This window comes from Panthera pardus, unplaced genomic scaffold (genome assembly GCF_024362965.1).
Source record: "Panthera pardus isolate Hobbes unplaced genomic scaffold, ASM2436296v1 HiC_scaffold_8, whole genome shotgun sequence".
In the NCBI taxonomy this organism is placed as follows: Eukaryota; Metazoa; Chordata; class Mammalia; order Carnivora; family Felidae; genus Panthera; species Panthera pardus.
Genome location: NW_026527013.1, coordinates 82,355,168 through 82,381,638, shown reverse-complemented (window position 1 = coordinate 82,381,638; position 26,471 = coordinate 82,355,168). Strand labels below are relative to the sequence as shown.

The 26,471-nt window shown below is 39.9% G+C and overlaps 1 protein-coding gene across 12 annotated transcripts in view; it reads left to right on the top strand.

The window, feature by feature from the left end:
* Positions 1–26,471, top strand: part of MAGI2 (membrane associated guanylate kinase, WW and PDZ domain containing 2) — a 1,325,358-nt gene that overhangs the window by 1,184,988 nt on the left and 113,899 nt on the right. For all 12 annotated transcript variants that reach the window (XM_053897620.1, XM_053897618.1, XM_053897619.1 and 9 more), the window contains 4 exons: positions 16,260–16,445; positions 18,355–18,508; positions 23,652–23,871; positions 24,999–25,142. In XM_053897620.1, the coding sequence (XP_053753595.1) occupies positions 16,260–16,445; positions 18,355–18,508; positions 23,652–23,871; positions 24,999–25,142 (704 nt within the window). The remainder of the gene's footprint in view (positions 1–16,259; positions 16,446–18,354; positions 18,509–23,651; positions 23,872–24,998; positions 25,143–26,471) is intronic.

The window sequence follows — 26,471 nt, the reverse complement described above, 5'->3', positions numbered from 1 at the left end:
CACTTTCTCTTTATAATCTATTCAGGGCCCCACTGAATTAAATTCTCTGTAATTTTATTTTTCTTCTTTTTTCCAACACTCAACCACATAAGAAAAGCTGGTTTCATATACACAATTGTGTTAAAACATGTTGTTAAGTGAACACAGTATTGTTATTTATCACCATTTTTCAGCTATGTTGAAAGAGTGTTGTGAAGGGATATTTCTCCCATTTGGTCTTGGATGAGTAGCATTTTTTTTGATCCCCTCCTTTCACCAAGGGCTCAGGGAGTACCTGTACCCAAACTAATTTCTGTCACACCAAATCCTGGTAAATACTTTTTTTATTTGTTCATTTCACTACCATTTTGCTTTATAAGATGGGTTTGTTCCCAACCAAACTATTGCCAATATTTCGCTTGGAATCACTTCTAGAGACTAATTAGTCAGCCTCTTCTGGGTGATGATCACTAGGCATTCCGAAGGTGTACAGTGTTAAAGAAAATTTACTAAATAGTGGGGACTGCTATTGCCATTTTAATTCTTCAGTTTTATCTCTTCCAGATCTTATTTCTGTAGGGTTTGTTTCACAAATATGCCCAGATGTTGGGCAACCAATGAACCCATCTGCTTTCAGGGGTGAAGTGCCCAAAACCTTCTGTTAAGAGGCTGTTCATCATAAAGATGTATATATATATATATGGATTTGTCATGAAAGGAGGGTCTTTCAGAAATCAAGGAAGAGCACATCATTTAAAAGATGGGCCCTTATGGTTCTCTGACACAGAACAATTGAGATAACATGAAATAGAAGAATATTCCGACTTAGAATTCTTCATTCAAATGTGTTACAGACTTGCTAGATGAACAGCAAGATGAAAAATAGCTCATATTCCTGTAGATACTTGATGAAATTAAAACACAATAAAACCTGGTTGCTAAGTGTCTTAGTCTGTTCAGGCTTTTATAGCAGAACACCATAGACTGGTGGCTTATAAACAACAGAAATTTATTTCTCATAGTTCTTGAGGCTGGAAGTTCAGTATCATGATACCAGCAGATCCACTATCTGGTGAAGACCAGCTTCCTGGATCATAAGCAGTCATCTTCTTCCTGTGATCCCACATGGCAGAAGGGGGGCAAGGAGCTCTCTGGGGTCCCTTTTATAAGGGTACTAATACCATTCATGAGGATTTGATTTTCGTGACTTGATCATTTCCCAAGGTCCCACCTCCAAATACCATCTCTTCGGGGATTAAGTTGCAACATATAAATTTGAGGAGAACACAAATATCCAGTCTATAGCAGCACATTGGCCACTGATACTGATGCTCCCTCATGCTAAGTGGACAACAGAAGACTAACAGTATATAAGATCACAAGATTTAAAGCATGCCCCCAGGTACCTAAGTTTGTGTCTTAGCTGAAATTATGCATGACTGCATTTCCACTCTTGAGAGACTAAGGTGAGCTGTTACCCAAAAATGCTTTCCAGATGCAAAACTTAGTTACATCAGGCCCTCTGGCCTACCACTGCTAATGCCTTAGTTGAGGTTCTAGATTAGATTGTGCAGTGGAACTTTCTTGGATGATGGCAATGTTCTATGCTGCACTACACAGTACTGCAGCCACCAGCCTCATGTGGCTATGGAGCACTTGAAATAAGGTTAGTGTGGCTCAGGAATTAAATTTTTAATTGCCTTTTCCGTTCCATTCATTTAAATAGTCCCATGCAGCTAGCAGCCACACATTGGACTGCACATCAAACACTGCAGTAATGCACTGGAGCATTGTAGTGGCCTGTAGGTGCCCTCCCTGCCACTAGCCTTCTTGACACCCTCCTACCCATCCTCCACACAGCTACCATGGCATTTCTGTCTAAAATGACTAGTCTGATGATATCACTTACCTTTCCTGATCCATTGGTGGCTTCTCATGTGGCTGTAAAATAAATTCCAAACCCTCAGCATAACCAATAAGTCCTTTCGCAGTCTGTCCCTTCCTTCCTCTGTTGGGTCTCACTGTTTGTGCTCATTGGCATGTCCATATTCCCCAGTACAGACCCTGCTAATCCACCAGCCCAATGCCTTTGCCAGGTCACATCACCTAGGACTGTGATGCCCACCTGGAAAAGTCCGATTCATCTTTAAAATGCAGACTAGGGGCGCCTGGGTGGCTCAGTCGGTTGAGCGTCCGACTTCGGCTCAGGTCATGATCTCACAGCTTGTGGGTTCGAGCCCCGCGTCGGGCTCTGTGCTGACTGCTCAGAGCCTGGAGCCTGTTTCAGATTCTGTGTCTCCCTCTCTCTGACCCTTCCCCGTTCATGCTCTGTCTCTCTCTGTCTCAAAAATAAATAAACGTTAAAAAAAAAAATTTAAAATGCAGACTAGACAGTGTTTCCTTTCTGAAGGCTTCCTAGGCAGCACCCCCCCAATCTCCCCTTGCTACCTCCTATCTCCCTCCTACTTATTTGAGAGCAGTTCTTTTTTACTTACGTCTGTTCATTTCCATCCAAAACCTTCTCTTCACCTCCCCCCTGCTTTTTCACTCTTTCCCCCATTTTTTAAAAAGTTGATTTATTTAGGGGCACCTGGGTGGCTCGGTTGGTTAACTGTCTGACTTCGGCTCAGGTCATGATCTCTCCGTTTATGGGTTCGGGCCCCGCATCTGGCTCTGCGCTGACATCTAAGAGCCTGGAGCCTGCTTCAGATTCGGTGTCTCTCTTTCTCTGTCCTTCCACCACTTGTGCTCTCTCTATCAAAAAAGCAAATAAATAAACATTAAATTTTTTTTTAAGTTTATTTATTTATTTTGAGAGAGAGAGAGAGCACAAGCAGGGAGAGAGAGGGAGAGAGAGAATCCCAAGCAGCCAGCACAGAGCCCTGTGTGGGGATGGAACTCATAAACTGTGAGATCATGACCTGAGCCAGAATTGAGAGTCGGATGCTTAACCTGGCTGAGCCACCCCAGCACCCTACTCTTTCTCCTATTTTTAAGGTTTAGTCAGATATAGTTAATTTTACCCCTTTTAGCTATAATCTGTGGGTTTTAGCAAATGTGTTTAGTTATATACCGCCACAGTGAAGTCAACCCCTCCATCCACTCCCAGCCCTGGCAACCACATACTTGTTTTCTGTTCTAGTTTTGCCTTTTCCCATATAAATGGAATCATACCCTAGGTAGCTTTTTGAGTCTGGCTTCCCCCACTCAGCATGATACAGTTTATATTCATCCATGTTGCTTCATGCCTCCACATTGGTTCCTGGAAAAAAAATATTCCTTTGTGTAGATGTACCATAGTTTGTTTATCCATTCCCCTGTTGAAAGATATTCAGATTGTTTATTGTTTGGTGATTATGAATAAAACTGCTATGAAACTTTTCACTTAGGTTTTTGTGTGAGAATAGTTTTCATTTCATTTGAGTAAGCACGGAAAAGTGGGCTTGCTGGTTCATGTGGTTTCCGAAGTGGCTGTACCATTTTGTATTCCCCTCTATGAGGGTTCCAGATGGTCTACGTCCTGTGTGAGTGCTTATTTTCAGGCTTTCTCGTTGTTGTTGTTGTTTCCATTTTAGCCATTCCAGTAGGTGTCTGGTGATGTCTCATTTCGGTTTGCATTTGCATTACTTCCCTAAGGACTAATGATGTTGCAGGGCTTTTCATGTGTTTTTGTGCTTTCCTTATATCTTCTTCAGTGATGTGTTTTTCCACTCTTGGTCTCTTCCCTCTAGCGTGTAATTGGTATTTCATTGTGGACAACAAAATACATTTTCAGGGTCTTTAGCCTTCCATTTTTCATTTCTCACTCATTTCTCATGTTAGAGTAATAAAACTCATTTTATGATGATGATCTCAGGTGAAATTAATTATGGAGACATATGTCTGCTTGGTAAAACCAAAAACACATACAGTCACTATGCTTTAGAAAGCAAGGGATGAGAGAAAATGCATGTAAGCAGAAATCTGAATGAAGTTAAGGTCTACAGTATTTGGATAAGAAAGAGAAGGCTAAGAAAGAAAGACTATGAGTGACAGTTCCTTTGCAAATAAGGAAACTCTGGCATGATTTATTTGGCCACTCACAGGTCACACTGAAGTTGCTTGCAAAATATATATATGATCAAGATCTTCTAGCTCCGGAGCACTTTGCTTGAGGGCCTTTTCATATTTAGTTTTATCCAGTCATGCAAAATTGCATTATTTCCAGTTAAAACATGATATACCCTGTTAGTGGAACTTTGGCTTCTGTGGGAAACTGAAGACCCAATAAATATTCATGTAATCTTCTGGATAACATATTGAAAAGGACAGCTGGCTCAGGAGGGATCATTTGCCTGGGTTAGTATCAGTTTCCGTTTACATTAAGAAAATATTGCAAGAAGTTATTATCTACCAGAGGGCTTAGGGGAATACAATGAAAAGCTGATACTGTACCTGATTGCTTTTGACATTTACCTATTGTAACAGGGAAACCGTGTGAAGATAGCCAAGTGACTTTTTACAAAACACAATTTCAGAAGCTATAAAAGGAAAAAGGAGATGGCAGAGATAGAATACACTGCATCTGTAAAAATGAGAAACATGACTTGTCAGCAACACCTGCTTGTAACTATAACCATTTCTACTGGGCCTGCTGAGAAATCACTGAAAGCCAAGTACACTAATGGGTGTGAAGTCTCAAAAGGCAGTCAAAAAATACAGAGGAAAAAAAATGTGGTTTTATGGAACACTTTTAACCCAATACCTGGGGCTGACGAAATGTAATTTTATGACATTTTCTGAACTCTTAAAAAGAAAAGTTGCAGGTTTGTTTCTTTTGTTTGTTTGGTTGTTTTTGTTTGTTTGTTTGTTTGTTTGTTTGTTTCTGTATTTTTATCTGTCAGGGATACAGGAGACAGCAGGACTTTTAAAGTTTGGTCACATAAATTGTTGACATTTTTTATTTTCCAAATAGATTCCAAATCTCTATCTGTATACTGAAATACTGATGGCAACAACTGGTTTAAATTTACAAAAAATATTTCCAGTTTCTAATTAATGGTGGTAAAATTGTAACATGCTTATCTCCTCCCATTTCTTAGACACCAATAAAATGGGAGTAAATGAGCAAGAATGCAACAAACATGAGTGGGGAAGATATTCTACAGACAAAAAAGTGGCAACACATTTTGCAGGAGAGAGGAAACTGAAAAACAGAAATAGACAGCAAAGATATTATTTCTTTAGAAATTCAGAGCAGCTCAAAACTTAAAAAGCTTGGGATAGAGGGGTGTCGAAGTGGCTCATTCAGTTAAGTGTCTGCTCTCAGTTTCAGCTTGGGTCATGATCTCGTGGTTTCAGGAGTTTGAGCCCTGCATTGGGCTCTGTGCTGGCAGCGCAGAGCCTGCTTGGAATTCTCTGTGTCTCTCTTTCAGTGCCCCTCCTTTCATGCTGTCTCTGTCTCTCTCAAAATAAATAAACAAACTTAAAAAAAAAAAAAAAGCTTGGAACAGAATGGAACACAACAACCGTGAATTCCAGATATGAAATGCTCATTTTTAAAATGGAAAAACAAACAAGCAAACCAAAAATAATGAAAGACTACTAGAAGAAATGGAGATAATTGAGGGCACAAAAGAAAGTTTCAAAAATGTCTCACTTAAATACATAGATATTAAAACCTCGTGATTTTTTATTTTATAATAAAAGTGGAATGTTATAAAAAAAAGAATACTATGATTAAAGAAAGAATTATTAGAAATTGAAAACATCATAACTGAAATTAAAAATTTGATAGAATGGTTGATGGGCACCTGGGTGGCTCAGTTGGTTAAGCATCTGACTTCAGCTCAGCTCATGATGTCACAGTTCATGAGATCGAGCTCTGCGTCGGGCTCTGTGCTGACAGCTCAGAGCCTGGAGCCTGCTTCGAATTCTGTGTCTCCCTCTCTCTCTGCCCCTCACTCACTCATCCTCTCTCTCTCTCTCTCTCAAAAAATAAACATTAAAAAACATTTTTTTAATCCAATAGAAGGATTGAAAAGAAAAGTAAAGGAAATCACACAAGTAAGATAAAAAGAAAGAGAAAGTATGAGAGGAGTGATAACTGACAGATCAATCTGGGAAACCAATAGCCAGCCAATAAGAGTTCCAGAAAGAGAGACCAAAGGAACAGAATGGAAGTTATCAAAAAAAAAAAGACTATAATGGAAGTTCCCAACCCCAAAACTAAAAGAAACAAGTCTCCAGACTGAAAAAGAACCACAGCATGATGCATTCATGTGGACTTTAGAACCCAAAAATCACCGGGACAATCGTAAACATTTCCAAAAGGAAAAGGTGAAATAAATAGATCACATAAAGGAAACAAAAAATCCTAATGGATTCAGACTTCTCAGTAGCAACACTGGATACCAGAAAACAGTGGAGTAATGCCTGTAATTCTGAAGAAAAATGATTTTTTTCAAACTTTAATTTCATAACAATCTAGAATTTTAGTTAGAATCCAATCAATTGAGAAGGTAAAAATGAAGACATTTTCAAACATTAAATATTGAAAAATTATTTTTCTCCCATGCATGTTTACTTAGGAAGATACTGTAGGATATCTTCTAGCAAAATGAGAGAGTGAGTCAAAAAAGATGTCCCAGGGTTTACGGAACTGTGCATCCCATGTTGGAGCACAACAGGAAAGCCCCGAGTGTCACTGAGCAGCAGAACTTGAGACAAACTTACCTACCTATGGGAAGGAGGTCCCTCGACCCCAGGCTCAACTGAACAGATGACTTGAGCAGCTTTGGGGGGGATAATGAGGAAAGAGAAAGGGTATTGCAGAAGTGGGGGCAGGGGGAATGACACAGTCAGAAACTTGATTCAGGGTGGGAGGGGAGGCAAACTGTACAAGAAAAGAAATGAAATCCCAGTACACTACGGTGAGCAATAGTTACATGGTGAGACTTTCAGCAATGATAACTGGTTTAACTGAAACTAATGATAAAACTGTACGTGGATAAGGAGAGGAAGTGGGCCAGTGGATAAGAAGGCCAAATCCTCTAGCATTATAGGAAGTCAATAGATATGACTCCAGTTGACAAATTAAGAAATAGCCATGTAATGGGGCGCCTGGGTGGCTCAGTCGGTTAAGCGTCCGACTTCAGCCCGGGTCACGATCTCGCGGTCCGCGAGTTCAAGCCCCGCGTCGGGCTCTGGGCTGATGGCTCAGAGCCTGGAGCCTGCTTCCGATTCTGTGTCTCCCTCGCTGTCTGCCCCTCCCCCGTTCATGCTCTGTCTCTCTCTGTCTCAAAAATAAATAAACATTAAAAAAAAATTAAAAAAAAAAAAAAGAAAGAAATAGCCATGTAAGAATATAATTTAGAAGTGTGAAGAAGAAACACCTGAAAGATTTTAAACGTTTGCCTTTGGATCACAGAACTGGAGAGGGTGTTGGAGGATTAGGGCAAGAGACTGTGGTTTTTCATTATAAGCATTTAGGTTGTCCTTTATTTTGTTTTAATTTGTGCATGTATTATTTAAATTGTTTTAATTGTAAGACATCTCCAACCATTAGAAGACAATTATTCTGATTATTTTGTCCCTTTTACATCATGATATGAGTTTTGACATTTTTATATGATTTTCTCATTTTATAGAATAATCCAGCATTTTCTGGTAATGACTTGATAAAGCCTCCACAATTAAATCGTAAATAAAAGGAACCTCTTATTCAGGAACTAAATTTGTCATAAAGACAGCGACTAACCCTTTGACAGGGAAAGTTGCTTGTTTGGGATGAGAGTGTTATACTGCCTCTCAACCCTGTGACCGTTTTTATAAAGGAGTAAAACAACTTGTTTTTATGCTTTGCAGGAAATGAAACCCTTTATCATATTTTAATATTAGTAACTCTCTAAACTTTTTCATTATTACTATATCAGGTTGTTGTTTGGTTATTTGTAAGAAAAACTTGCTAAAAGCTATCCAGTTTTACTCACTAAAATTATTCAAGTTGAGCCACACAGAAGGTCCCTGTCTACTCCTTGACTAGAGACTCCTGGATTGTTGATTTTACTGAGTGGTGGAATGTGTTTCTTTGTCAGGGTTTTGGGGGGCCAGGAAGGGGCTTACACAAAAATGCTGAATAGGGTTGGTATTTGACTTAGGGGATCAAATTTTTTTATAGCAACTTTCAGACCAAAACAGATCAAAAAGAAAATCCTAGCTACCTAGAAATTAGCAAAGTAAAAAGTGAGCTTTTAAGATAGTCCATAAAATGGAAAGTACCTCAACAGAAAATTAAGGTTTAAATATCTAAAAGTGGAACTCTTTTTCCATTCTGTTCAGCTCCTCATTCCCACACATGCTTACCCTCTTAGCCAATGATAGATTTGGGGATCATAACTATTCTGAAGTTTGTTTGGTTCCTGTCATTCTAATGTCTAGACATTTTGCCAGATTATGAGGGAAATAAATCATATCAAAAACACAAATTCCTTGAAATATGGTGGTGTTTATTAAAGTCTATTTAAAGACAGATAAAGAACATTTGCTCTGTAGATGACTAAATAATGAGTGACTAATTATATAAAGATAATTTCCACAACAGAACTGAGGTAATACTTTAGGGTTCTTGCATCAAAATGTGAAGAATTAAGGATCTTCAGTATAATTAACAGAAATTCTCTGGACTACTTCTTCTAGTGATATGTATGGGGATAAGAAATGCAGCCACAAGAAAAAGGAGTTATTTTTGCTCCTCCGCTACCACCCACCTTTGTGATAATTTTCCTGGGTAGCTATAACATATTTTCATTTACATCTTCCAGGGCAGACATTAAAACAATGGACTGATATGGTTGTATCTACATAAGATCAACTACATAATTTTCAGGGCCCAGTGCAAAATGAAAATGTGGAGTCCTCATTCAAGCATTATTAAGACTGTCAAGATGGTGGGGTGTCTGGGTGGCTCAGTCAGTTAAGCATCGGACTCTTGATTTCAGCTCAGGTCATGATTTCGTGGTTAGTAAGATGGAGTCCCAGGTCGGGCTCTGCACTGACAGCGTGGAGCCTGCTTGGAATGGTCTTTCTCCCTCGCTCTCTGCCCTTCTCCTATCCTCTCTCTCTCTCTCTCTTTCTCAAAATAAATAAATAAACTTAAAAAAAAAAAGAATGTCAAAATGATGACAATAGACGTTAAACTAAACACAAGGCCCTTTTGAGCATGGAACCTGTGTGACTGCACAGGTTATACAACCATGAAACGGTCCTTTACTATAAGCCCACCAAATCTTTGCAAACAAAAAACCATTTTAACCCAGCCTCATGTTCTGGGATGGAACAGTCAAGTTATAGCTAATTACAGTTCTTAATAAAATGAGGTTTCTTTAGATTACCAATTCACTCTCAGTACTTGGCTATGAGATTTTAATTGGTGCAAAATAAAAGCATACAGGGTAAAATATAGCTAACAAGTGTTTCTTTCTATCCAGGCATATAGTTAAATACTTTCTGTATGGTGCTTTCTGCCCTTGGAAACATGAGTTTGGCTGGACTTCCCAGTAGCCATTGATGGGCTCCTCTTCCCATTCTCCCATCTGACCGTCTGCTTATTACCAACTATAGGGTAACTCAACCGTTCAACCACAAGAGAATGACTAATGGTGCTGAGAGGGGAAAAGTGCACTTTTGGAATATGCAATCCTTAAAACACCAGCTGCTCGATTTTGGGTCTTGCAACTCAGTTGGCTATGAATGTCAGGGAAGACCTTTTCATTTTTGGAAAGCAAATTCCACAGACTTTTAGAGGAAAACGAGTCATGCTGTTTTTTCTTAATTTTTCTGCAAATTTTTAAAAAATACCAAACACATGTTTTTGCCACATTTCTACTCCCTGATGACCAAGAAAAACTCTTTTGAAGGACACTGTCACACTCCAGGAAGGAACAACATTGAGCTAAATGGATTTGTTACAGTAGAACATGCTTACCCAGGACTTCTAGGAAGGAGATAAGGAAAATCAGCAATTAATACTAAGCCTGGGTTTCTAAAGGCAGGAAAACAGGATTCTTCACTGTGGGTTAAAGTGATAGGAATGCTCTGAGACAATTACTTTTCTGTTGTTCCTATATATTCAGGGTCCATCTAGAGGATCTGGGTAAAGTTATTGTATCAGGGATCTCAGTGAGGGAAACAAGAATTTTGAAGGCAGGAGGGACCTCAACTTCAAAACATCTCTCTTTGCTTCTTCCTCCATGGATTTGATAGGTCCCTGTGTACCACCATGACTTTTTCAGCAAGGGAGCTGCCATTTAGCCTAGGACACTATGTGCCCTCTTCCCCAGAATGAACTTCCTTTTTCCTTACCACTCTCTGAGTCCGCACCTGAACCCAATGATTCACCCCTCCTCTCTACCCTTGTTGAGGGTACCCTCGCTACCTTTACCATGGAGTTGCCAATTTGTGTTATAAGTATTTGTATATGAATCTCCCCAACTTGGCTGTGAGTTTCTTAAGGCCAGATAGCATGTGTTGTTTCATTACTATCTCTCACACTGTGCCGAGCACTGGAGCTGTTAGTAAGATGATGCTATGCAGAAATGTGTTGTTGATGGAGTAGCTGATCCCCCTGCTCTAACCCACAATTCTGAAACTAGACAGTAAATCATTGTCACAAATTATTTTAAATTTTTTAATGTATATTTATTTTTGAGAGACAGAGACAGAGCATGAGCGGGGGAGGGACAGAAAGAGAGGGAGACACAGAATCCAAAGCAGACTTCAGGCTCTGAGCTGTCAGCACAGACAGAGGGCTCAAACTCATGAATCGTGAGATCATGACCTGAGCCAAAGTCAGCCGCTTAACCGACTGAGCTACCCAGGTGCCCCTGTCACAGATTATTTTAAGAAAAGAAACTGTAATCATCCAACTGAACACACACACACACACACACACACACACACACATACTTCTTTCCATATCAGGTCACAGATTTTAAATCCAAACTAATTTTCCTTGCCTCCTTAAACTAATGGCATGTTGTTTAACCTTCACAGATTAATAGAATTGTGAGCTAATGAGAGTTTATGTTATTGATTGCCTTTGAAGTATTTACTATTGTCACACTCATTTCAGAAACTTCTTGCTTATAAATTTGACATGATTGATGCAGAATCCACTTTCCCTATCTAATGCTTTCCTCCGCTTCCATATACAATTCCACTTTGTGGATCTATTAACAAAAAGATAATTAAATGTAAATATGAGTCACGAGTTTTCCTTTTCTGAAATAAAGCACATAAAAAACAAGGAAACATGAAAAAAAAAAAAAGTGGAGGGAGAGGGAACTACTACCCCTTCCCTCAGGTGCAGCTGAGAATTTCAGGAAGAATCCATCACCAGAAATTTCAGGAAGATTCTATTGCCAAAGCAAAAAAAAAAAAAAAAAAAAAAGTCATCCAGGCAACTGTGTCATCTTCTTTATGGGAATGAACCTAAGGTAGAACTCAAGAAGAGTTCATTGGTTAACCAATGGCTGAAGGAGCCTGGATAGACCACACAAAGCTCCCTGAAGAGAACCAAACAGCAAAAAGGGAGGAGGACCATTGCCTCCTGTAGTAGTGGGGCCAAAGACCCAAAGAATCCAGGGCTTTAGAACAAATTTAGGATCCAGTCCAACTGTGTCTGAATAGCCCTACTGAAGCAAGGATGCTGTGCTTGAGCAGGCATCAAAGGGTTAATTCATGTACAGGAAAATATAAAATTGAAAATACTAAATTTTATAATATAAAATATGAATATATAGTGGTGTTTTCCCCACAAAGAAATAAAGGGGAAAAAGATGGGTTTCTTTTTCCATAGCTTATGTGATTTGAAGTTAAAGGGAAATGTCTAAGTAGTGATACATTGTCTCCTTCCCAAATGTTAGCATGTTCAAAGCCTCATGACATATTGCAACTTTTCCAAATACCTGTGTATCCTAAGCACACTGTGTCAAGAAGACTGGTCTGAAGACTTGATTTATGCTGCTGCCTGACAGATGATGTCTGGAGGGCATGCTGTCTAAATGGACTGTGCTCCAGCAGTTACCTTAGTCATCAATTCCCAGAGAATTAACGAGTACCATTCATCCCAATAATAGAAACCAAGGTCATGGCCTCTTCCATGCTCTGTAATTCCATTAGCAATGCACAGAAAGCACTTAGGTCATTAGTTCTGTAGACTTCCTAACTGAGCAAATGGAACTGCATCTTGTTTTCAGGGAGAATCCTCTCTGAGCCCACCTCTTGTCAGTGAGTTGTTGCACATCAACATTCAATGTACTTACATGTGTAGGGAAATTGCTGGTGAAGAAAAAGTGAAGCTGTGTTCAGCTGCCAAGAGTTTCAAGCACTGTTTTTATTAAAGCACATGCCAATAGAAACAATTTTAACAAAACTATGTCAGATGCTTCCAGTTATGGGCACACCTTTTTAAATTGTGTACTCACTCCCATTTTATGTAAGCCACTCAGTCATTCTGTGTGGCTACCATAGAATTTATTTCAGTTTTCATTATTTCATTTTAGTTTTTATTATTTTAGTTTAGTTGTTATTCTGTCTGCCACAGTAAAGTGAAAATGGCCTTGAAACTAAGAGTTATCATCATAAGCAAATAAATCTGTTTACAATGAAACTTTCATCTCAAAATCTCAAGCAGCATGCTTTCCTAAGCTGTTCCTAAGCTGAGCCATGCCCTCAGTTCTCATAATTCAAATTGCTTCCAACCTGGCATATATCAAAAAAAGGAGGGAGTAACCCTGAGGTTTGAAGCCACAGGCATAGGTTTGAATCCTGGCTTTGACATTTCTTTGTTTTCTTAACAATAAACTAAACATGATTATTATACTTTTACAGCTACTTCACACTGCTGCTGTCAGGATTTAAAATAAGTGCTTAGCCCAGTGCTTGGAAATTAACAAATGATAACTTATTGTTTTGTTTTTATTGTTATTGAGCTCATAAAAGTGTGTGTGTGTGTGTGTGTGTGTGTGAAATCTATGTTTTGAAACATTTGTGGCTTTATGCCCAGGAGATTCTAAATGATGCACGGTAATGGAGGGGAGTATAGGCATGAATAATTCAAAGCAGCCAATCATCCAAATACCAGCTGTATGTGTTTTAAAGTGTATTTTTAAATTTAATTTGAAATGTATTTCTAATACCCAAAGAAATGACTTCAAATAAAGGAATGACACCATGATGTGAAGTCCCAACCAAAAGGGATCTGAGGAGCTGTCCAATTTTCCTCTCCCTTCCTCTCCTCCCCCTTGCCTTCCTTCCTCCCCTTTCCTGTCCCTTCTTCCTCATGTCCTGCCTGTCAAAAGACAGCTGCCACAAAGAACCAGCTTCAAGCAGAGTTTCTGCCTTCCACTCTCCCCTGGATGAGGGCCACTGGTGAAGTGTTTGTGACTGCCTGATTTAGAGGCAAGCTGCACTCACCAAATAAAAGTACCAGGTGCCCATGAAACAAGTGCTTGGGTGGAGGAAAGGAACCACAAAGTCAAGAGATACAGTACAGTGTAGCGCCGTGGTTAAGAGCAAAGCCTCTGGAATCAAGCAGACTGGGATTCTAAATCTTGCTTGGACTTTCTGAGTTGGGCAATTGCTAATGACTTTGTAGCTCGGTTTCTTCCACTCTAAACATGTAATGGTAATTCTGTCCAGTATCTCACATGATTTCTTAAGGATTAAATTATATATATTTTAATGTAGTTGTAATTGTGTGTGTTTAAGGCTCAATGCAGATAATGAGGACATCTGTATTATACTAATTTCCCTTTAAATAATAAAGTCTTACTTATGAGTTGGCATTTTCCTACACAGACATGCAACATCTTTTTTGTAAAACCAGAGAAAAACAAACAGGATGCTTGGCCTCATCTAGCATCTGTATAATCCCCAAAACACATTTCGTTTTCCCAAGTGAAGCTGTTTTCCAGTGTTGATACTTAGGAGATACTGTTGTGTCATAAGCAAAACATTTCTTCAGTTTTAACAGTAATACAGGTTTACCCCATGTAGGAAGAATTCAAGCTGGTAACTGTATACAAGCACACGTGCATATCAATAGTGATATCAGAAACATTAAAAAGATAATAGTAATAAAGAGAATGAAAGAAAAGTTAATAGTTATAAATCAGTTCTTACACCAGGCACTGTTCTAGTCACTTCACATGTGCCAACCCATTTGTTTCTCAGAGCCTTCCTGTGAAGTCAGGGATATTATTATCCCAATTTTACTATTGAAAAACAAACTCAGAGAGGTCAGGTAGCTTTCCAAGGATCACATGATGGATAGCAATAGACACATTGGAAACCAGGGAGACCGTGCCATGTATGGACTGTTAAAGGACAGTATTGAACATGAAAGGGGGCAAAAACAGGAACAAATGTTCACTCTAATTATGTAGAAGACCAAAGAATTTGCAATGCCTTCTTTTTTTAAATAACTAAATGAATGAGTTCTTATTACATTTCTGCTTAATAAGTGCATTGTCCTGAGAGTCTAAGATGATCTTTAGTATGCTTTAAGATGTTCTTAATTAAAGCGATTACTGCCTGTAAATAAAAACTCAACATGAGTTTTACTTCAGAAACATCGGCTCAGCCAGTATTTTCATATGCTATCTATAACCTGTCACAATGGAAATATGATCAAGGCTCTGGTTCATTAACTCACTGATTGTCCTTCCTTACGTGGTTATTAGCTGATGTTCTGCCTTTCACTGTAACACATACATAAGATTGAGAGTTCAAGGAACGGACACTCCTGAAGCATAACAAATGGTGGAGTGTCTCTGCCTCTTTACACAGATAAATCAGTATCTGACTTCCATGAGGAAAGAAACAACACAGAGTAATTGACAGGTGATTTCTTGGCTGGGGTTCCCTACCTACAAAGGTGAAAGGAAAAAGAACAGGTTTCTAGATTCTAACCTCCTTGGGGAAGGAAGAGGTGTGCCAGTGGTATCTGGCCCCAGAAATAGTTATCCTGGTAGGCACTCAAACACTTACATTGAATAGAAGTCAACCTGCTAAAAAATCTTTATCCTCATGCACCTGGCTCTCCATACATACATACATACATAAGGTTTCATTGTTTTAAAGAGACATATGCCATATTTGATCAATTCTAATACACGTTTTCATAATTTAAATATCTAAAAAATTATACAGCATCTTACAGTCGATGGAGTGTCATTGTTTAACTGGCAGAGTTTCCTTCTTTCTTTCTTTCTTTCTTTCTTTCTTTCTTTCTTTCTTTCCTTCTTTCTTGTGATACCTAAAACAGAAGTTTGTCATAATGGCATCTTAGATTTGATGCAATATATTATGCATCACTTAATAAATTATCAGTACCACTTATAAGTTAAATCAGAAAGAAGAGGTAAGATTTGAAACCTGCATCAACCTTGAAACCGAAGATTAGTGGATGATAGGAAGTTGAGCATAGCTTCTTCACCTGCTGTGACAGCCATGTTAATATAGATTTCTCTCCTTCCCTGATCTCTTCTCTCGGCAAAATAGACAAGGGTAGAAATTGAATTCTTGACATTTATTGTATCCTTCTGAAACTGTATTATTATCTCTACAGTATGGTCTCACAATAACGTATGCCTGTGGTTCTCAAAATTTTGTGTGTATTAGAATGTCTTGAGGAGCTTCTTAAAAAATTGTGATTCTCAAAAAAAAAAAAATTGTGATTCTCACCTGCTCCTGGACATTTTGATGCACAAGGTCAGGTTAAGGCCCAAAGAGCTGTATTTTTAATCCTAGAGTGATTATGATACACCAGAATTTGAGGACCCCTGGTCCATGTGTTTGGAATTGGTCTGTCATTGCACAGAACTTGAATTTAGAAATTCTGATCTCAGTGGAATGCACAGGACCACACTTAATAGGCATGATTATGATTTCAAAAGGCAAATTTACTGATGGAAAAAAGAATTCTGACATCGCATTTTTTTCTGTGGGGCTGGACTCAAAGATAGAACAGTGCTGCGGGGGGGCGGGGGGGGCCCTAGGGGCCTCAGTTGGTGAAGCTTCCAACTTTGGCTCAGGTCACGAACTCACGATTGGTGAGTTCAAGCCCCACACCGGGCTCATTTCAGTCAGCTCCAAGCCCACTTCAGATCCTCTGTCTCCCTCCTCCTAACCCTCCCCCACTTGTGCTTTCTCAAAAATAAATAAAAATATTAAAAAAAAAAAAAAAGAACAGTGCTGGGAACACTCCTGATATCTGATTCTGTTGGGGATTGTTTTAGCTGTGCCCCATAAAATCGGCCGCATCATCGATGGGAGTCCTGCAGACCGCTGTGCAAAACTGAAAGTGGGAGACCGGATCTTAGCAGTGAACGGCCAGTCCATCATCAACATGCCTCATGCAGACATTGTGAAGCTCATCAAGGATGCTGGTCTTAGTGTCACCCTCCGCATCATCCCTCAGGAGGGTGAGTGCCTGAGCCTGGCCGCCATCAAAGTGGTGCCAGAGCGCCTGAGGTTGATTCCTATTTCTACTTTTGCAGAAATCCACTCTCTCTTGCAACCCATATCCTGTTTACTTAGTACCAGTTTCATTCAGAGATCAAGCTGTGTGACATTATAGATAAATAGTGTGAATCTCAAGACACTGGGTTATTCAATCATTCCCTGTGGTCTGGGGAGTACTGTTTTTATGCTTATATTAAACCAGAACCCATTCGACAGAGATGATAGAGTTACAAATCTGAAGCAGGAAAAAAAAAGTGTATTCATGTTAACAGTTAAGCTCTGGAGGATTCTTCAAAGTCAGATTGATTTTGAAAAGCTTGAGGAAGTTTTGTGGTATAAAGAGAGCTCATTTAGAAAACGTTGCATCTGATAAGAATTTTAAATTCCCACTTAATCTTTTGAATTTCTCTGTATAAGGACTCCCCCCTGAGGCTTGAAGAGTAGTGAGTTACAGCTTATTGCCATGCCTTGAGGGCCACAAGGATCTAAGAACCAGTTCACCATAAAGTCACCATTTCCAGACACTGGTTCATTACTGGTTTGTAGCTGCTGACTCATGAATGATGCTCGAGATTTCAGTCCCCAGAGCTCACCTGTGAGTGGAGTGTAGAATACCACATGGAGAGTGATAGGTCCACTCACCTTGGTCCCCTCTGTTTTCCTCAGTCTCCTGATTCCGTCTTGGGGCTATCTGGCAAGCAGGCACTAAACAGTCACCTGACTTTCCATATAAAACAGTGGTTCTCAACTGAGGTGATTTTGTCCCCCTGGGGGATGTTCAGCAAGGTCTGACAACGTTTTTGACTGTCACAATTAGGATGGGAATGCTACCGGCATCTAGCGGGTAGAGGGCAAGGATACCGCCAGCCATCCAACAATGCACAGGACAGCCCCCCCCCCCCCCAGCAAAGAATTGTCTTGCCCAAAATGTCAACAGTGCTGAAGATGAGAAAGCCCGCAAGTGGAAAGAATTTTTCAAAATCTGGGCTGCCAGACAAGAAAGGGGAAGAATGGCTTAATAAAGAATAGATCACCTCCCTTTTATCACCCAACCAAATACAAAGAACAGAACAGAAAATGACGCGGTGTTTTTAACCTGTTACTTGCAGACATCATTATGTGTAAAATATTCAAATGAACTCTAAGCAAGATTGCTCACTAAAAATCTGACTCGCTTTTCAGTTTTCCCCAGTCTGAAATATGTCTGTCTTATTTGTATTGCATCGTATACAGATAATTTCAGTTGAGACGGTAATGCTATTACAGGAAAATCCAAGAAGCTATGTTAACAAAGAACAATTTTATGAACATTCTTCTGTCCAATGTTCTTTTTCTTTCTGAAAAACCATGGAGTACAGGGGGTGATTGAGCAATAAAACCAACAAGGAGCTAGAGAGAATATTATGAAAAGCATTTATTTCTATTATGGTTACTTCCTTGTCCAAACTTGGGAATACTGGTAGGATTTGTCTTTACAACCAAAAAGTAGCAGCTCAAATGTTTTCTCTCAGTGGGCAGCACTGGAAAAATAGAATATGTTTTAGAGCTTACTCCTCTGGATTATTTTTTCATTGTCTTAACAGGGTTTTTTTTATTGTAATCTTTTCTGCTAGGAAAATGACAAGAGACTCTGTTTAACTTTGTTCAGCAACACTTGTAATTCATGAAATAATACTAATTCTGTGAATGGTATTGGAACTTGATTGGATAATTGATAAGTTTAACCTGCTGTCTTAAAGCCTAACAGAAACTGAGAAAACTGAAGCCTTGAGTCATCTGAGGAGGCAAAGAGTTACCACCTCTGGCCACCTCTTGCCCTTTATCAGATGCCAACCTGACTGCACCTGCCACTTTGGCTCCCCTTTGCAGAGCTCAGCAGCCCAGCATCAGCACCCAGCTCAGAGAAGCAGAGCCCCATGGCCCAGCAGAGTCCTCTGGCCCAGCCGAGCCCAGCCACTCCCAACAGCCCTGTTGCCCAACCAGCTCCTCCTCAGCCACTTCAGCTGCAAGGACATGAAAATAGGTAAAGTTTCCCCTGGTTTTTCTGATGCTGAGAGGTGAGGGAGGTGGGGAGAGGGAGAGTTTGGGACAGGACACAACAGGACACGGAAGAGAAAGTTTCATAAAGTAGAATTTGCCAGGTGCTCCTTTCTGTGATTTAGAGATTCTGTGGGTGTCACACATGCGGTTTTATTAGCAAATACAGGAGTCTGTTCTTCACAAAAAGAGAACCTTTCCTCAAGAAATGATGAGCAGTTAGTAGGTAGATGATCAGTAGATGATCAGTAGGGATTAACTAGATGAAGACCACACTGAAGAGACTCCAAACTGAAGAACATAGATGTAGACCCTTTGGCAGGAGGGAGCATGCAACTTGAAAGGCATGGAAATAAATAAGGTCAGTGTAGTGAGGGAAGAGGTCAGGCAGCATGGTTCAAGATGTAGCAATGAGAGTGATAGGGATCCACTTTGGGGCCTGTAAGCATGTTAAAGATTTTTTTTAAATTTTTTTAATGTTTTATTTTATTTTTTGAGAGATAAAGAGACACAGAGAGCAAGCAGGGGAGGGGCAGAGAGAGAGGGAGACACAGAATCCAAGCAGGCTCCAGGCTCTGAGCTGTCAGCACAGAGCCCGACTCAGGGCTCGAACCCACAAACACGAGATCATGACCCGGGCCGAAGTTGGATGCTCAACCGAATGAACCACCAGGCACACCAAAGATTTTGAGCTTCAGTGTAATGACAAGTCATTGGAAGGTTTTACGCTGAAGACTGACATCACTGGATTTCCTTTTCAAGGCCGCCCAGTGGGCCACACAGAGAGCTGACTGGGAGCTGGTGAGGGTTGGATGTAGATTAAGAAATTAGAGATGGTTGCTGATATCCTTGGATCAATGAAGGTGGTGGCTCAGAGAACAGTGGTGGTGTGGAGAGAGGGAAGTGTGGCAAAACTTGTAAGCAGTAATAAACATTAGCATTTTTTACTGCATTTTGCCTATATCCCCCTACCCATGATCTAATGAGGTTCTTCCATTTCATATCATAAACTAATATGAATAAGACACTTCGAATTTCCAGAAAAAAGGATGTCATGTAAAAACAGCATTGTCTTCTTACAATGAACTTGTGTGTAACAGGGAGCCTGCGTTAGGTTGAGCCATAAAGGAAAGAGATGAAGACATGTTCCCATGCTGTTTTCCCTCTTTTGAAGGAGAAAAACAGAACAACCCACAGGAACATCTCTGTGTACAAAACCCTCACCGGTCTTTTCCATAATTCTAATGTTTTCTGAACATCTGCTTCCTAGCTCCCGCCTCATATGTTGGGAAAGATGAAGTGAGACTCAGTTTCCAAGTCCCAGAACTCTGTAGGTCCATCACTCACGCAGTTGCAAAGCAAATATTTTCCCTGTGCCACAGGTGCTATTTCCATAAAGCCCTGTTCTTCTCAGGAGTTCCCCCATTTGCTTTCACAGAAAAGTAAATGTCTGTTATCCTCAGCTGTTTATGGTTTTAATATATTCCACGGAAGAAAAAAGACTAAAGACCATAAAGCAAACGATAGGGGGGTAAGAATTTGACAACCCGTAAGAGGAGTAAGCCTGGGTATCTCAGTAATAAGCCACTGATGTGTTTGCTTTCGCCATGAGCTGTTTTAACAGATCACACTGGCTTTCCCCCCAGGATTCATTTCGGACTCAAGAGGAAGGGGCTGAGCACATGCAATTCCTGGGCCAGCCTCAGACTCCTCTTATGGCTCTGCCTCCGTCTATTAATCTCCCAGCCACAGTTCTATCTCACCTTTCCAGAGTCAGACTCCCCCAGACATGGGCTCTTGCTTCTGGCTTCGGGGTGGGTAATCTCATCCCTGTCGTGTTATAATTCAGTGGGGAGAATAACATTTGGGCAAGGCCACTATCATGCTTCAACTGCTACTAGCCCACAACTGGAACTCGTTGGCCCTGACCAGAGAAGCAACAGTCTTTGGAATGTCTTTTTGTCCTGACTTCATGGAATAAAATATTTCCCAACTCTGGGATTAACCAATTGACCTGATTCAAATTTGTATAAATCACCAACAAATTTTCCCAGTGAACTTTGCTGCACTCATATTAAAAGCCTGGCAAGTGCCTGCTTTCAGAGAGCCCTTCCTTGGCACTGGGGTTTCCTGGCTTAACTGGCTCTTTTACATATGAATGAAGAGATTAATAATTCTACAGATACCAGATCATTTTCCTAGCTTCATTTAAACATGGTCATGGTATCAAGAGCTCTTTGTCTTTCTCTAGATGAGGCTAGAGATGTCTCCAAGACAGCTTTTATGCCAAATACCCCGTACGCATTTTCTAGTGGTTCACCTATACAAGAAATGCCCACCTAACTCCATGTCAAACTGAGCCAGTTTCCATGTTAAAATGGGATAAAATTAAATGACGATCTGCTTCCACATTTTTATTTTATGAATTAAAATGACTGAATATTTTATCCTGTCTTATTTACTTTCACTTTGGCTTCCTACTGACACCCTGCACACCTCTACTTATGTCTCTATCCCTTAACAACCTTTTGATATATACTCTGGAAACAAAATTGTTTTAATATGGACATAAGCAAAACAGTATTCAAGGAGAAGCATTCATTGGAAACAACAAAAGAACCATTATATAATATATTTCAAAACTAAGTATAAATAGCAGAGCTCACCTTCCCCAGCAAGGGAAATTAATATTTGACTGCATTTTATTTACTTATTTTTAATTTTTTAATGCTTATTTATTTCTGAGAGAGAGAGAGAGAGAGACACAAAGCATGAGGGGAGGAGCAGCAGAGAGAGAGGGAAACACAGAATCCTAAGCAGGCTCCAGGCTCTGAGCTGTCAGCACAAAGCCTGACACGGGGTTCAAACCCATAAACTGTGAGATCATGACCTGAGCCGAAGTTGGATGCTTAACCAACTGAGCCACCCAGGTGCCCCTTGACTGCATTTTAAACAGCAAAGTCAGTAGAAAAACACTGGAAATTTACTTCTTTTTTTACATACTTTGAACCCTAGATGTTTAAGCTGGAAGGAATTCTTAAAAGGTCCACATGAGACAAAAGCCCACTACAAGATCCTGTACCACATGGGCATTGTTTCTTGGTTCTGGAACTTGTTCATACCATAAAATTCTGCTAGATTTTATCACTAGAAATCTGGTTGTTGTTGTTGTTGTTGTTGTTGTTGTTGTTTTTATCTTTACAGTCTCTTTAATAGTGGAATTAATAGCAACAAAGAGTTATACTGATTACTTTCTTTCATGAGTGAAGGAATTTTAAAGAGGCTGTATTTTTTTAAATAATACTGAGTTTTCCTTAACGTATTTCACAAATTCGTTTGTGAAACAAAGCAACATAGTTTTTGCCCAAGCCGCTGTATCATTCACTGAACAGTTAGCAACACTCATAAAAACTTAAGTATATTTTCCTCATTAAAGACTCTTCAATGTACAGTTCAATGTAAAATCCTGACAGACAGCACTGGTTCAAATGCAGTCTGAATGCCAGAAGGTAGGCTTGGATGACAGCTGTTGCATTTTAACGGTTCCTATTCTAGGCTGTTGTGTAATCTTTGGGGAGACTTTACATTTCACCCTCTTTGGCTATACCTCGTGACACATCTGGTTGGAAATGGGGCACATAATGGATATCGCATACCACTACCACACAGATCACGAAAATAAAGTGACTTGTGTTGTAACTCAAAGCAACTTGACATCTAATCTACCAAACAGTTTCTAGGAAGGAATCAACACATGCCAACGAATGGCAGCCAGTTCAGTTCTTTTGTTTAATTCATTCATTTGTGTGGTTAAGCATCTTATTCGAAGCATATTTAAATAATTCTGTTCTCAGTATTCACAATTCCAGTAGGTGAGTGGACAACTTGCTGAGGTAGGAAACAAAGCCTAAATTCTGCAGTTCACAAGAGGAATGTGTCATTTCTGCACTTACTTCCCATTTAAGTAACAAATGGGACCTGCTCAAAGTGTTGATTAAAATAACATCCTTTCAAACACTCCAAATAAATACATCTATTACTGTACATTTTTAGTGTATCCTCACCAAATATTAGATTGCACTAATGGCAGTTGTTCAGGTGAGTGATTTTTAAAAATAGTAGTGGGGCTCCTGGGTGACTCAGTTGGTTAAGCGTCCCACTCTTGATTTTGGCTTAGGTCATGTTCTCACGGTTGTGAGATCGAGCCCAGTGCTAGGTTAATCTCTCACTGTGCCTAATTTATAAATTAAACTTTCTCATAGGTTTGTGGTATAGGAAAAAGCATAGTGTATATAGGGTTCAGGACTGTCTGCAGTTTTAGACAACCACTGAGGTCTAGAAATGTAACCCCCATGGATGGGGTGGAAGGCTACTGTAAGTATAACATCTAGAAACAAGAAAGAGACAAACGTTGCACATACACATTTTTGCCTTCCCTTTTATCTTACGGCCATGAGAGTATCTGATAATAGCATCTGATACTAATCTGATAGTTATAGTCTAGTATTAAAACTATATAATATGTTTCTACCTTAGCAATGACCCAGTGACTTTCTCCTTGACTTACGGCTCATGATTATGCTTTGCTATCACTCCTTTAACCTCTGTAAGATACTCAAAAAGACCAAACCTAGCAGGTTAAAATATTGCCTTTAATTATATATTTATAAAGTATTTAGAGATTACTTTGGTTGTGCTTTCATAAAGTAATGAATAGTGTGTGGGCGAGAGAGAGTGGTTGAGAGAGTTGGTTTACTGGTGTTGAGACAAACTGATATTTTGGGATGTATAGTTTCGGATGTATAGTTTAACTCCCTAGATTTGCTACAGTTGTACAAGTTTGTAAATAGCCAAAGTCAAAGAGGGATATCCATAAGTCCTTTTCCACAAAGTTCTGGTTGGGCCATCATGTTTACCTTGATTTCTCAAGGAGCCAAATGAAAAGTAGACAATATGGCATTTGTCAAAGATTTTAAAATAGTGCTTATCATCTATGATTTTCTCAAATTCCTGAACATGCAAAAGGACCTCTAGGAAGTGTGGCCCGCATGTGCCTAGAGGTCATGTGATCATTCTAATCTCCTTAGAATGCTGAGACCTCAAAACAAATCCCATGTCCATTTATTTAGTTACAGGTCGGAAGTGAAAGCGAGGCAAGATGTGAAACCAGACATCCGACAGCCTCCATTCACAGACTACAGGCAGCCACCGCTGGACTACAGGCAGCCCCCAGGAGGGGACTACCAGCAACCCCCACCCTTGGACTACAGGCAGCCTCCCCTGCTGGACTACAGGCAGCACTCCCCTGACACCAGGCAGTACCCTCTGGCAGACTACAGGCAGCCCCAGGTACCCCCAGGACCCCATTAAATTTCATTTTCCTAATGGGCAAACCTATAATTGACACACGTACATACACACACACCTACACACAGATACACACAGAGACACCCATATACACACACAGACAGACACACAGATACACACGTACACACACAGACACACATGTACACATAGAGACACACATGTACGCACAGACACAAACACAGGCACATTGACACACATGTACAAACATGTACACATAGACACACATGTACACACACATACACACAGACACACACGTATACACACACATACACACAGACACACATACAGACATGTACACACAGACACGCATATACACACGTACACACAGACATACATGCACACATACACACAGACACATGTACACACAGACACACGTGTACACACAAATACACATGTACACACAGACACATGTACACACACAGAGATACAAATGTACATACATGTACACACACGTACACACAGAGACACACATATAGACACACACGTGCACACACATACATATAGATACACACAGACACACATATGTACACAGAGACACACATGTACACACACATACACACATATACACAGACACACATGTACACACAGACACGTATACACACAGATACAAATGTACACACAGACACACACAAACACACACGTATACACAGAGACACACATATAGACACACATACACACGTGTACACACAGAGATACACGTACACACATGTGCACACACAGACACACATGCACACACAGAGACACAGACACACACGACTCTGATACATTTATTTATGGTGCCCAACAGCAGTGAATGAGGAAACACAAAGGAGTGATAGTATCGCTCAGACCTATATGCAGTCATTTTGTTTGCCAAGTAAACATGGATACCAAAGTAATCAAGCTACACAGTAGTTCTTTTAATGACCAAGGAAACTGCATTCAGATCTGCTTGAACTTTTGGAATTTTGTCTCTCATTTTGCTAGATTGCGAAGTGAGATTACTTGTTCTCACAATATCATGTCATTTGGGACACATTAACTGTAAGGGAGAAGAACAGAGAGACTGACCACAGAAGCTCCTCTGATATCAAACACCTGTTTATTCCATTCTCTCGCCAACTCTACAGGATTTTGATTATTTCACTGTGGACATGGAGAAGGGCGCCAAAGGGTTTGGATTCAGCATTCGTGGAGGAAGGGAATACAAAATGGATTTGTACGTGTTGAGATTGGCGGAAGATGGGCCAGCAATAAGAAACGGAAGGATGAGGGTAAGAACAGTCTCTTTTTATAGAATTGCTTAATACTGAAAGACCCCACAGTGGTATCGGAATGCTGACTCAATGTGATTAAGCAAACAGTCTCAGCATGGGCTTTGCCTTCTTTCCATTGCATGACTCAGTTTCCTGAAGGTTTGGTCAAACGTGATTCAAGAATCATATTAGCTCTCATTCTCCTGCTTACACCCTTCCAACTGGCAGATCTCATTGCAGTGCTTTATATATATAGTTTCTCTAAAGAGCGAGCTAAAGAAAATGTACAAAGTAAGCTAAGAAATAGTTTGAAATGGAAACATGGATCCATAATTTTTTCTATGGCTTGGTTTAGTTTTCATTTGGAATAAATCTTTTGAAATTTTTTTATTTGTTTTATGCTATTTTTTTCCTCCAGGTTTATTAATCAAATGGTTCTGTGTTTCTTTGGAAATACTTCCTTTGTGTTGACTGGTCTTTTGGCTTCGATATTGGAAAGAGGAGGACTAGACTTCTTAGATACGTGTTGTCCTTAAAAATGATGGCAGTTAGAAATTTTCCAATTAGAGTGTAAGTTGAGGTGGATTTTTTCATGTAATGGTGATTTTGAGGCATCTGATTGATGGGTAACTGACTATTCATCTAAAGGTACAAAAAAACCCCTTGATAACAATGTAGAATATTAGTCTGTGTCTCTCTTTTTCTCTCTCCCTCTCTTTCTGTAAAATGGCCATTAGTAAGCACATAAAAGGTTAGTTATTATAAATAACATCTGGAATTCATTCTTGCTTTCCCTCCTTGCCCTTTAAATTAATACAGAAGAGCTGTGGTCCTTGGCTTCTGGCACTTCCGGTTCTTGTGCAGAGCTGCACCAACCACTTGCTCCCAGATAACTGAATGAATCTGTTATTCCTACTGCCCACTCCTGTGATTTTCATTCCCAAGTCACTGAATCATCCACAGTGCAAAAGTAGAAAGAACATAAGTCATGTCAATGTTCCTCCCTCCCTTCACAATTCTTTGACAACTAGGAAGTATCCAAGTTGGAATTTGAACTGACTGGAATTTGGCTGACTCTGGAGACTGACGGCTCCTGCCCTGATCCAACACCAGCCTCCGTGTACCCCATCCACATATGGTTTTAGGAGAGGCCTCCACATGGTTTCTTGGCTCCCAGCTTCCCTAAAAACAGAAGGGCACTTTTTTAACATATTGCAAAGCCAACTCACAAGTGGTTAAGTAAAACAAAATCTTCCTGGTGCACGTAAAAGCAACACAACACAAGGACCATGGGCGAAGCCACCAGAGCCCTATGAGAGAGGATAGCCCACCCGCCCCCACAGTGGA